Below are 12,281 nucleotides of genomic sequence, written 5' to 3' on the forward strand. Positions count from 1 at the left end.
CTTTTTTATTTTAGGTTGGGTTTATTGAGGCTAATTTATGTGCAGATTTCTTACGTACAAAAGTTCTCCTTCGTCCGTGCCCAGCTCTGCGAGCGTGGCAGATGGGCAGAGGCAAGTACCCCCCGGGCCCTCAAGATGACGGGCCGTTTCCTTCATCCCCGAGTCTCATCCTCTCCCCACCTCCAGCCCGCGCCGAGCCCCGATCTGCTCTCTGTGCCGCCAGCGCCGTCATACCCGGGAGGTCCCGTGGATGGAATCACGCAGCGCGCAGCCGTCCTCGCCCGGCTTCTGAGCTTCATCCCCACGTGGGACGGTGCCAGCTCAGCCGTGTGTCTCTTGTTCTCGCCGCCGTGTTCCCCGGGTCACCAGCGGACGGGCTTCCCTGTTGTGTCCGGTCCGGGGTGTCGTGGGCAGAGCTCCTGTGACAGTGTGTACGCGTCTGGGCGTCTGGGTGTGGCCGTGTGCTTCCGCGTCCCCTGGGGGAGCGCCCGGCCTGGGACTGCTGGTGCGCGCGCCTTCGACTTGGTCACAAACGCCCCGTGTTTCTTCCCATGTTTCTTCCCATGCCGTTTGTTCCATTTTGCGCTCCCTTCAGCAGCGGGCGCGATTCCCAGCGACTCCCCCGTCCTCACCAACACCGGCTGGTGTCCGTCATTTTAACTTTAGCCCTTCCATTCAGCCAGGAGTCGGGGAGTCGTGGTATCTCCGGAGGTTTAACTCTGCAATTCCCCGATGACTGACGAGGTTGAGCACGTTCCCACGCGCTGACCTGTCCCCCGGAGACCTTCTTTTTTACACTGAGGGGCTCATCTCGTTACTGACTCAGAAGAGATCTTCATATAGTCTAGATACAATAGCTCTCTCAGACGTGTGCGCTAAACATACGTCCCCCCGGCCTGCGGCTTTGTCTTCCCATTCTCACGACAGGGGCTTCGGAAGGTCAGAGGCTTTAACGTTGATGGAAGCCCAGTTAATTAATTTTTTTCATAGCTCATGCCCTTTGTGTCCTCTTCAAGAAATCTTGGCCTGACGTGGGGTCCTGAAGCTCCCTCCTGTGTCTTCTGCTAATTCTTGCCCGTGGGTACGTGACCATCCCCAGTTAACGTCTGTCGCGGCATGAGACCCAAGTTCTGTCCATTTGCCCAGTCCCAGCACCGCTGCTGAACAGACCATCCTCTCTCCATTGAAAGACCGTGTCCCCTTCGTCAAATATCAGTTGGCCACCTGTGTCTGTGTGTCCGTGTGTCTGTTTGTGGACTCCTGATTCTGCTCCCTCCACCCACCTGTTTTTTCACCAGCAAAACCGCATGGACCTGATAATGACAACTTTATACAAAGTCTTAAAATCAGAGTGTGGGGTCCTTGTTCTTCTTTTGCAAAATTATTTGGGCGATTTGAGGTCCTGTAGATTTCCATATATAATTGTAGAATGAGTTTGGCAATTTCTGGAAAAAATATACTTACTACGATTGTAATTAGAATTGCATTGAGGCTAAAGATCTTTTGGGGGAGAACTAACGTCTTAACGATAGTGAGTCTTCTGCTGAATAAATACGGCACATCTCCCCGGTATCTTTTTTTTTTTTTTTAAAGATTTTATTTATTTGTTTGACAGAGAGAGAAAGAGATCACAAGTAGGCAGAAAAGGCAGGCAGGGGGAGAAGGGGAAGCAGGCTCCCCGCTGAGCAGAGAGCCCGATGTGGGGCTCGATCCCAGGACCCAGAGACCATGACCTGAGTCAAAGGCAGAGCCTTAACCCAATGAGCCAGCCAGGTGCCCCTGATTTTTGAATAAGAACTTTGGATAAGAAGTTATTCAAAGGATAAAATACTACCAGTGGAGAAAAGCGCACAGCCACAGGACGTCTCAGATGCAGGGGAAGGGTTGCCTGGGTGGCTCAGTGGGTTAAAGCCTCTGCCTTTGGCTCAGGTCACGATCCCAGCGTCCTGGGGTCAAGTCCCGCATCGGGCTCTCTGCTCGCCAGGGAGCCTGCTTCCTCCTCTCTCTCTGCCTGCCTCTCTGCCTACTTCTGATCTCTGTCTGCCAAATAAATAAATAAAATCTTAAAAAAAAAAAAAAAGAATGCAGGGGAAACAATGTGTCACACGCAAATGAAGATGCTACTATCCAGCACCTGTCTGTTTGCCTTGACATCAGTTACAGCATTCGCACAGCCAGTGTGCAGAGGGGAACCGACAGAGCCTGGAGTGACGTCCACGGGTGCTCCTCCCAGGCACGCCACGCACACGTGGCCAGGGGCCTGCGGCTCAAGGGCTCAGAGCTCCCGTGTCCGTGTGTATGAAGTTGGATTAGCACACTCCCTTTCCCAGATCGCTCTCCTGACCGGCGAGGGTGGCCGGATCCGGCCCCGGGACAACGCCTCAATGCCTGCCGCCTCCGGCCCTTCTCCTTTACTCTCTACCCATCAAAGTGGGCAGTGGTTCTGTGACGAGGGCAGGAAGCGGGCGTCGAGACTGGCTGCTGGCAAGAGCTGGGTCCCCATTCGTCCCTCTCCGCCGGGCGAGCCCCTCCGCGCGCGGGCAGAGCCCGGGCACGGGCGCTCTGAGGCCCCAGCTTTGCTCTCTCGCTCCCGGCAGCGAATGCCAGCACCAGATCATGTCCATCGACGGGGAGATCGAGGCCTACAAGAAATCCATCGTGAAGGAGGAAGAGGAGAACGAGAAGCTGGCGAGCATCCTGAACCGCGAGGAGACGGAGGTCGGCCTGATGCAGAAGCTCGCCTCGCGGAGCCTGAGCCAGCAGGAGGCGCTGCAGAGCGAGTTCAACACCTACCGGCTGGCGCTGCAGGACACGGAGGACGCGCTGGGCAAGGCCCAAATGGTACGACCGCGTCCCCCTGCCCGCTCGGCGTGTCCCCGCGGCCGCCCCCACACGGCCCCGTCCCTGCCTTCCTTCCTGTCCAGGAGTTCGCGGCCAGCACGGGCGAGCTGCGGTCCGTCCAGCAGAGCACCCGGCACGAGCTGGAACTGAGGAGGAGGATGGACGCCTCCATCGTGGAGAAGCTGCAGGAGCACATGACCTCCAACAAGATGACCAAGTACTTCCGCCAGCTCCTCCTGCAGCTGCAGAAGCAGAAGACCAACCTGGTAGGCCGTGCCCACGCCGCGGCCTGGGGGCGCCCGGGCTGGCGGTCACGGGCGGGGGACACGGGCCGGGCAAGGGGCCCTCAGCCGGTCTGCTCACGTCTCACTTAGCTCTAGCCGCACCCACGAGCAGACACTCCCGCGCGCACGCACACTCGTGTGCACACACGCGGACCCACACACAGGGACTCGCCCCTCGTGTAGGTGCGCACGTGGACGCACCCCTGGGCACCCTCCTTAAACGACGTCCGACTCCTTTATCAGTTTTCAAGTCTATCCTCGTCCGGTCGCCCGCGTTTCGCCGAAATACGCCGCAGAGAGGAAAGCGCATGAGGAAGGGCGGGACCCCACGGGCTTCCTGCCCGGGCAGAGGCTGTTTTAGTTCACTTTTTGGCCACATCCCACTGACATTTTCTGTGAAATGGTCCTCAAAAACCTACATTTTCCCTTCTGCATGCCATTTCGTCACACGGACGAACGTATCGTGCTTGAAAATCCTCTGCGGAGACACTTGAACGTGTCTCCAGGTTCTAAACATTGTAAACAACTCAGCTCTGGACGTGCTCGCCAGCCGTCTTTGTCCACACTTGTGAGGAGAAGCTGCTACGGCAAAAACCCAGGCTCGCAGGGTGGCGTTGCCGAGCCCCCGGACCTCTGCCCCACCAGGCATGGCCCCCGCGGCCTGGGGACCTCCTCCAAGAAGAGCTCTCTCTTGCTCTCCCAGGGGTCTCGCTTCACTCCGAGCCCTGGTTGGGGGTCCCTGTGCCCTTCCTTGAATCATTTCTTTGCCTCCCATGGTGTGACCCCCTCCGGTGTCCTCTGCCTCGGCGGGCCCCCTTGCGGAACCCACGGAGGCCACCGCGGCCTGCACCAGGCCTAGGGCACAGCCCAGCAGACGGCCTGCCCCAGGGCACCGCTCAAGTCTCAGGAGGAAGGGAGCCCTCTCGCCCTGCCCGCACGTAGCAGCAGCTACACAGACACTTCCTTGCTCTCCAGACTACCAGAAGTTTCCATCCGAGGGGCGGGAGTTGAGGGGACGTGGGCCCCTCCAGCCTGCGGTTAAGAGCATGAGTCGGGCTCCCATGTGATCCTGGGCTCAGCCTTTACTCTCTCCCTGTGTGAGACAACTGGCCGGTGTCAGAGCATCGGATCTAACTGCTGATTATGGTGACAGCAAAGGCGGGGGGAGCCAGAAGCTGCACCCCTGCGTGTCAGTGACTGGTGGCCTTGTTGGCAGGAGGAGGCTCGGCTGAGACAGCTGGCAGGGCCCACCTGTCCTTCCGGGAGGGCGGGGCTGCTGTCTACCTGGCCAGCAGCCTGAGGCACCCCGTCCCTCCCGGACACCTGGGAGAAGGGCAGCTGGCCCCTGGCCTGGTCATAGCAAGGAAGTGGGGAGACAGGGCCGGAACCAAGACTGTACTCAGCTGGGTCTCCATGGGAGGTCCTGTCTGATGCTGGGGGCGTCCCGCTCATCCTTTCTCTGGGAAGTCGGGGCAAGACTACCCCCTGGGAGCAAAACTCCAGAGAAGCCAACGAGCACGGTGTGCGTGAAGTCATCCGCCAGCCCTTCGGGGAGGCTGCGCTCCTAGGCCCCCAGACCCCCAAGCCCCCAGGCCCCCAGCCACCCCTGCCGGTGGTACACACACTACCAGCAATGTCCAGCGGAGGGCAGTAAAGAGTCTCGGTCTCACAAATTTGTCCATTTTGATTGCCCCAGAGATACAAGTCTAGCTCTTTAAAGGGGGCACTTTTTCCAAAATGTTCAAAAAAAAACAAAAAAACAAACAAACAAAAAAACCCTGGGATCTGGAGGGGGTCCAGAGGGACGGCAGGCACAGGTCTGCAAGTTAGTTCAGGAGCGGCCAGGGTGGTCTCAATAAGAGCAAACGGTCGGTCCGGAGCCCCATGGGGCAGCAAGCACGGAGGTGGGGGGGGCAAAGAGGAAGGTGGGAGCCCCTGTAGAGACCCTGTCACGGATGGTCCTGACAAAAAGACACGTGGCTCAGCCTTAGCTCAGAGGCCTGGAGGGCTCAGGAGCGTTACCATGGGGAGCTGGGTGACCGTGATGCCGGAAGCGCCCAGGTGGGCAGGGTCTGGCTCTAAAACCTAGGAATGTTGGGCGTCCTGCCGAGTCACCCGCAGCGGCCGGTCAGAGGATGCACGTGAGACAGAGCCAGCCAGGGTCTTGGGGGCAGAGCCGAGATGACCCTGGAGGACAGGGAGCTGGCAGGAGCCAGGGGTCAGGAAAAAGCTGAGAATTTACGTGGGGGAGAGCTGAGGGGCCAGATCGTAGGGTCAGGCAGGACACAGCCACTGCTCAGGGAAATGACTTCCAAAGGAAGCCTGAGCGACTGTGCCTGCCATCCCCTTCCTCTGGTTCTCACAGATATCCTCCCAGTAAACCCTAGGTCACAGGCGGGACCTGGTGACTCTCCCTGAGAGCCAGCAGAAGAGGCAGGGGGGTTCTCGTCAAGACTCTCAGGACAGTGGGTGGCCTCGAGAAGCCCTCAGCCACTCAGCTCTGGCTGGGACTCCTGCCCCCACAACCCAGGGCTGGCAAGAGCCCAGAGCCGCCCGGGCAGCCGATGACAGCACAGTAAGATACCGTCTTTCTGTGACTGTGTCTAGCTTTTCAGCGAAATGTGAGGACACCCTTCTGTACCACCAGATACAAATGAGAAGTCTTGTTGAACTTGCCACAACATTACAACCCCAGAGAGGAAGGAATCCGTTTCCTTCACCAAAACATACCAGCTGTCCAGACCAGCCCCTGGACGCCAAATTCAGAACTGTGGGACAGGATGCTGACGACAACCATGGCTAGTTTTCTAGGTTACAAGTACGAGGGAGTATTACGCAGCCATTAAAAATGACATGAGCATAGAAGTCAAGATTGAGTTCATTAAAAAGCGGCTTATAAACCTACGTGTAGAGGGTGATCCTGCCTTTGGTTCTGGGGGAAGGTGGGGAGGTCATATATGAAGACTAGAAGGAAGGAGAGGTCAACTGTGTAGCAGATGCTCAAGGAAATGATAGCCCAGCCAGCTCATTGAGACCCCCTGCCCCAGTGAGAAAGAATGTTCAGACAGGTTTCCTTATGCTAATGCAGGTGACGCATCTTTCCAAAATTGACGGCGACATTGCTCAGACCACCCTAGACATCACAAACACCAACTGCAGGCTGGACATGCACCAGAAGACGCTGGCCGAGCTCGACCAGGAAGTGAGGAAGGTGAATGACCTCATCACCAACAGCGAGAACGAGATCTCTAGGCGCACGATCCTGATCGAGAGAAAGCAAGGCCTCATCAACTTCTCCAACAAGCAGCTGGAGCGGATGGTTTCTGAGCTGGGGGTAAGACCTCGGGGCCAGGAGAGGCTGCCCCTGGTTGGTATCTGCCCCTGGCCGTGTCGGGGACATTCTGAAATGAACTCACACGGAACAGAGCCATTCCTTTCCCGCCCCTTTTATGGGTGACACGGCGAGGGGGGGATCCCCCAAGTCAGGGGCTCCCTGCGAACCTTCTCCTGCCAAGGTCCAGACAGTAACTATTTCAGGCCAGACGCTGTCTGCTGAAGGTCCTCACCCCTGCTGTCATGGCCAGAAAGGCAGGCGGTAAGGAAATGGCTGTGGGTCTTATTGGTGGACTCTGAAACTGGACCGTGTAACTTTTCACCAGGAACCAGATCTTCTTTCTTGCCATGCAGAGACAGCAGGTGGGATCTGACCGCCGCTCTAAGTGAAGGCATCTGATGAGTCTGAGGCCTGAAGTCCTTATAGGTTACCCACATATCCCTAACGTGGGGGCGCCTCCATGGGCTTCAAGTCCAGGAGGAAGACGGTCAGCTGGGCATGCTCTTGGGTAGATCCCGAGCACCGGAAAGCTTCTCAAAGCCGCAGCGCAATGGACAATGAGGGAGTAAAGACTCTGGCCCTTGACGGTCTGTCCCTAAAAGAAAACTTATAAAGCCCCTTTGAGTAATGGAGGCCACGCCAAGGCCTGCCAAGGCCCTGCCCTTGGCCCCACAAGGCTGTGGCATGATGGGGAGGGGGCCACAGGCCTCCTGAGACCTGTGTCTCCCACAGCGGGTCAGGGGCAGACGTGGGACCCTCAGTGCCCTCGAGGAAATGTCCCCCAGTCCTCCCACAGATGCATGATCCCAGGCGGGGTCCCAGCCCTCCTCAGCCCACCCGGAAAGCAGACCTTTGAAAACAAGGAAGCTCGCTTTGCTTTTTGGTGACTCTCACTTTTAGGGGGAAGAAGTGGGGCCTCTGGAGCTTGAAATCCAAAGGCTGAGCAAGCTGATCGACGAGCACAACACCAGCGCCACCCAGGCCCAGGCGACCTGGCTCCGCCTGCAGCAGGAGATGGTGAAGGTCACTCAGGAGCGGGAGGAGCAGCTGGCGTCCCTGGACATGTTCAAGAAGGAGCTGCGCATCCTGGAGCAGAAGAAGCTGCGGATAGAAAGTAAGCGCCGGGCGGTGCAGGGGTCCCGCGGGCTCGCTGCCCTGCTCAGGGAGACGGGACACCTCGCGCCCCGAACTCAGGGCCGTGGGACGAGAAGCCTTCTTCCTCTCCAGCTGAACTTAGAAAACGGTCCCACCAGAGGCTCCCCAGCCCCTGTCTTGTCCCAGGGGGGTAAAAACCAGGGGTCTCTAATGGGTCAGGGTGCCTGGAAGAGGGAGATGAGCATCCTTCCCGGCCACCCCCCCCCCCGCATGGTCCCCACAGAGGCATCCTGGTCCCACCTGGTCCCACCTGTGTCTCTGACCAGAGATCCCCGCAGGTCAGCCCGGCCATGCGGCCCTACAGGAAATGCTCCCTGGTGTTCCGGGCCCCACTCCACCTGGACCCCTCACGCCAGAGGCCCTGCTGCCCTCCTGGCCTGCCCATTAGGGTGGTTGTTTTCTGGCCCCTGCCCCTAAGCTGGGCAGCGCCTTGTAGGGGGCAGGGCCCACCTTTCTTGGAGACCCAGTGAGCTCCAGTCGCCTCCCCACAGGCTGTTCTCAGGGCAGGGGGCTTGCCCCCCACCATCCCGTCCCCCCACCTGCTGGCTGTCCACACAGCGGTCCTTTCCGTTGTCTCGGAGGGCCGGGCCATGGGAACGGAGCGGCCAGAGAGCGGTCCCTTCCCTCTGGCCCGCAGGGCCCTAACTGGGGTGGGGGCTACTCCGGGAGCACGGCCACCCCCGCGTCCCCTCCGCTGCAGACAAGATCGATCAGGAGAAGAAGGAGCAAAAGGAGATCGAGCGCCACATGAAGGGCCTGGAGAACGACCTGAAGAAGCTCAGCGTGCTGATGAGCAGGAACCGGAGCAGCTCCGAGGGGCTGCAGCAGGACAACCGGGCGACCGAGAAGGAGTTCGTGCGCGCGCTCGAGGTCCGGCGCGCGCCCGCGGCGGCACGCGCGGCCTCCGGGCTCGGGGGGCGGGGGCGCGCACGGGGGGGAGGGCACACGGTGGGCCCTGCGTCCCCCGGGGTCCCCGCCCAGCCGGCCGCGCCCCTGTCCCCGCGCAGGCCTCGGAGAGGGAGACCATCGAGATGCAGGAGAGGCTGAACCAGCTGCAGGAGGAGAAGGAGGCCACGCTGGGCAACCTGGTGGAGGCGGAGTGAGTGCCGGCCCCGCCCCCGCCCCGCCCCCTCCCCGCCCCCTGCCGCCGCGCCTGCGCAGCCCCCGCCCATTCCCAGCGGCCTGGGAGCCTCGCTGGGGGCGGGGCCCAGGGAAGAGCAGGTGTCAGGGCGTGGTCCCCGCCGTCCACCCTGGCCCGCCCAGTCTTCGGGGGAAGTTGAGTGGCTTTTTTTTTTTTTTTTTAAGATTTTGCTTACTTATTTGAGAGAGAGAGGTAAAGAGGACAAGCAGGGGGAGCAGCAGAGGGAGAGGGCGAGGCAGGCTCTCCACTGAGCAGGGAGCCCCATGCAGGACTTGATCCCAGGACCCTGAGATGAGGACCTGAGCCGAAGGCAGACGCTTCACCGGCTGGGCCACCCAGGCGTCCCCTTGGGTGGCTCTCTTTGGGATAAAGTTTTTAAAATTACTCTCTCTTTATGTCGCCTGGCTGTAAGAGTAACCCACCCCCAACTGTAGCATTGTGAACGGTAACAATGTGTGCAAAGACACAGGTCATTCCGACTCCCTCCCTTTGCAGGGAAACCCCAGTGCATACATCTTTCTTGTCTGCTTGCTTTTTAAACAAAAAAGGGGTTCTCTGTGCTGCCCTCTGAAGCAGTTTTATGTGTTTTCTGTGGACCCACATTTCCTTCGGGACTGGCTGCTGAGTCATCCCCGTGGGACCAGGTCAGAGCCCACGCGCGCTCCTTCCAGCTCGGCTGAGCCCGCTGCCCATCCAGGCCGCGGTAACGGCTCCGGCCAGGGCTTATAAACTGTATCGGTCAGCGTTGTGGAGGCTGGAAGTGCAAGGTCAGGGGTCGGTTTGGGGGAGCAAGGGCTTCTTCTGGGTCCTGGGATTCTGGCTGGCTGTGTCCCCATGGGTGCTCTGTGGGGTCTCTTTTCTAAGGGCGCTGACCCCTTTCATGAGTCTGCACCTGGTGACATAGGCACCTCCCAGAGGGGCCAGCTCCAAACACCATCGTGCTGGGTGTCATGGGGAGGGGCACAGACATCGAGGCAGGGCGGCGAGCATCCGTCTTTGCTGCTGTGTGAACTTCTCCTTTTAACCGAAGTATCCTTAGCACACAGAGGTACGGTGGCTTCAGGTGTGGCGTAGCTGTGCCTGCACTTGACGCCACGACAGCACCGCCGACCGGGGAGGGAGAGCCCCCTTCGCCCTGGGTTGGGTGCACAGGAATCTGAGAGAGCGCCTTGGCCACGGGGTTTATGTTGACCCGCAGGTAACGGAATGGGGGAATTTGTTTCTGTTTGACAGTCAAGACCTTCACTCAGTGCCTGGGTATTTTAACACACCAAGTGAGAGAGAGAGAGAGAGCATGAGGGTCCCAGGTACCGGCCTCCCTGCTCTGAGCCCGCCCCAAGTCCACCGGGCTCAGCCTCTGCTCACTCCTGCCTTCTGGCCGTCCACTGCAGGTCTCAATTTGGAGCAAGCCCTTAGGTCATGAGCTCACAGAAGCATCAGAAAGAAATCTCCTCAATGTCTCCCACTCTCACACTGCCTCTCTCACTTTTAAAGACACCAGATCATGCTTTGGGAGAAAAAAATCCAGCTGGCAAAAGAGATGCGGGCATCGGTGGATTCTGAGACCGGCCAGACAGAGATCCGAGCCATGAAGGCGGAGATCCACAGGATGAAGGTGGGTGGGGCTCTGGGGGCCTGGGAACCAGGTGGACCCCCCGGGAACCACACGGGCCACCCTGGCCAGTGGCATGGACACCATCCCCAGGGAAGGGCAAAGGGCAAGCACTGCGGGCTGCTCGCTTGCTGACCTCCCGTCCAGGGTCCGTCCGCTTCGATTCTTCTCACGTGGAGAGGATCACAGACACCACAAGACACACAGCCCTGCACACGGTATTACACGAGACACTTGTACCCTTGCCCCATGCAGTCCGGGCACTCTGATGATTCTGAGGGTGGGTGGGGCCCCCGAACCTCACGACCCACTGGGGAGAGACATCCCACTGTCGAGGAAAGGTGTCTCGCCCAGGAAATGTGTTCAAAGAACACACCCATCTTTTCCGTGGGAGCCTCGAGTTCTCTCCACCGTCCTCCTGAGCTGGATTTCGTTCCCTCAAAAACAGCTGGTGATTAAATCAGGGCCTTAGGATAAGCAAGGAAGGTGGTAAAAGCAGGCGGGCGTCACTTCCCCAAAGCCGCTTTCAATCAGGACCCCTCTGCCTGCGGCATTCAGAGGAATTCTGATCAAATGCATGTGCTACTGATAAGTTTTTGAAACGCTCCATTTAACTGACTTTTCGGACCCTGGAAGCCACATGCGTTGGCTGCCGCAGGTCAGACCCCCTCTCACACACACAAAACCAAGCTCTTGCGCGTGCGCACACAGGCGTGCCCCTCCCTCTGCCCAGGAGGTGGGGCTGCTTCCTCTCCTTCGCAAAAATGGGATCTGCACGTCTAGCTTGGCAACTTGTTTTTCAAAAAATACGGACATTAGCCCAGTTTTTAACAGTTACAGAATGTCCTGCGTATGTATCCTAACTTCTTGGAGCGTTCCCGGGTTGGTGAGAATCCAGAGTGTCCCGGTTCCTCGTGCTTGCCGTACCGTCCTTTCTTGCTGGGGTTTGCTGCAGGTTAGACTCCCCAAAGTGGGATTACAGGGCGGAGGAGTGTACAGTCTTGACCAGAGCCCCTCAGATCATTTTTCCAAGAGGTGCTCAAGGACAGCCACATCCCGACAGCCTGGGCACCTCGGGGTGTCATCAGCCCACAAGGCTTTATTTTCAAATTGAGGGGTTTAACCGAGCTCGCCCATGGTGACATGGTCCCGTGACCTGTGACAAAAATGTACAACCACATAACCACCCCCCTTTGTGATATGCAGTATCTCCATCACCCGCGGGTCCCCTCGTGCCCCCTGCACTCTGCGTCCCACGCCCCAGTCCCCGACTCTCCCAGGATGTCACAGACGCAGATGCTGCAGCGTGAACTATTATCGCGAGTGCGGCTTTTCTCACACCCCGGAACGCATCCGAGACCCCTCACGTCGGTGAGGCCCGGCTCTGTTCTCTGTGCATCATTGCAGTGGTGCATCTAAGAAATAATAGCTCGGCCCACGGTCACAGAGATTTTTCTCTTATATTTTCTTCTAGAAGATTCGTACTTCTGTTTTCTGTTATGGGTTATTGAGCGTGTGTCTGTGTGTGTGTGCGTGTGTGTGTGTGTGGCAAGCACTTCCTCAATTTCCTATTTCCATTTTCTTACTTCTTGGCAACTTGGGGGAGTTTGGGCATGTCACCGCTACTAAGCCCTGCCTTGGACACCCGTCCCACACGTTCTCCCTCTGCTCCGGTCTCTCCCCACTCACAGGGTCGTTAAGGTTCATGCCGTGAGCCGTGTCTGCCCTCCGTGCAGCTTCTGGGTTTCCTGGATGGCTCTAGACGGCCACCGCAGCTTGAAATGACACAAATATGTTCCCAAGTTCTCTGCACGTGTTTGCACATCTTGAGATCCTGAATCCACCTGGAATTAATTTTTGGACATGGCATGAAGCAGGGGCCCATCGCTGTTCTCTCAGCTGGGGTGTGAGTCT

General features: G+C 58.5%; 1 protein-coding gene across 1 annotated transcript in view; it reads left to right on the top strand.

The window, feature by feature from the left end:
- Positions 1 to 12,281, top strand: part of CCDC40 (coiled-coil domain 40 molecular ruler complex subunit) — a gene marked incomplete at both ends in the record, with an annotated part of 37,722 nt that overhangs the window by 21,400 nt on the left and 4,041 nt on the right. Inside the window, 7 exons of the mRNA XM_080826691.1 lie at positions 2,598 to 2,841; positions 2,925 to 3,107; positions 6,214 to 6,459; positions 7,360 to 7,573; positions 8,315 to 8,484; positions 8,622 to 8,713; positions 10,250 to 10,370. Coding sequence (XP_080682817.1) covers positions 2,598 to 2,841; positions 2,925 to 3,107; positions 6,214 to 6,459; positions 7,360 to 7,573; positions 8,315 to 8,484; positions 8,622 to 8,713; positions 10,250 to 10,370 — 1,270 coding nt within the window. The remainder of the gene's footprint in view (positions 1 to 2,597; positions 2,842 to 2,924; positions 3,108 to 6,213; positions 6,460 to 7,359; positions 7,574 to 8,314; positions 8,485 to 8,621; positions 8,714 to 10,249; positions 10,371 to 12,281) is intronic.

This window comes from Martes martes, assembly GCF_963455335.1.
Source record: "Martes martes genome assembly, chromosome: 16".
Taxonomy (NCBI): domain Eukaryota; kingdom Metazoa; phylum Chordata; class Mammalia; order Carnivora; family Mustelidae; genus Martes; species Martes martes.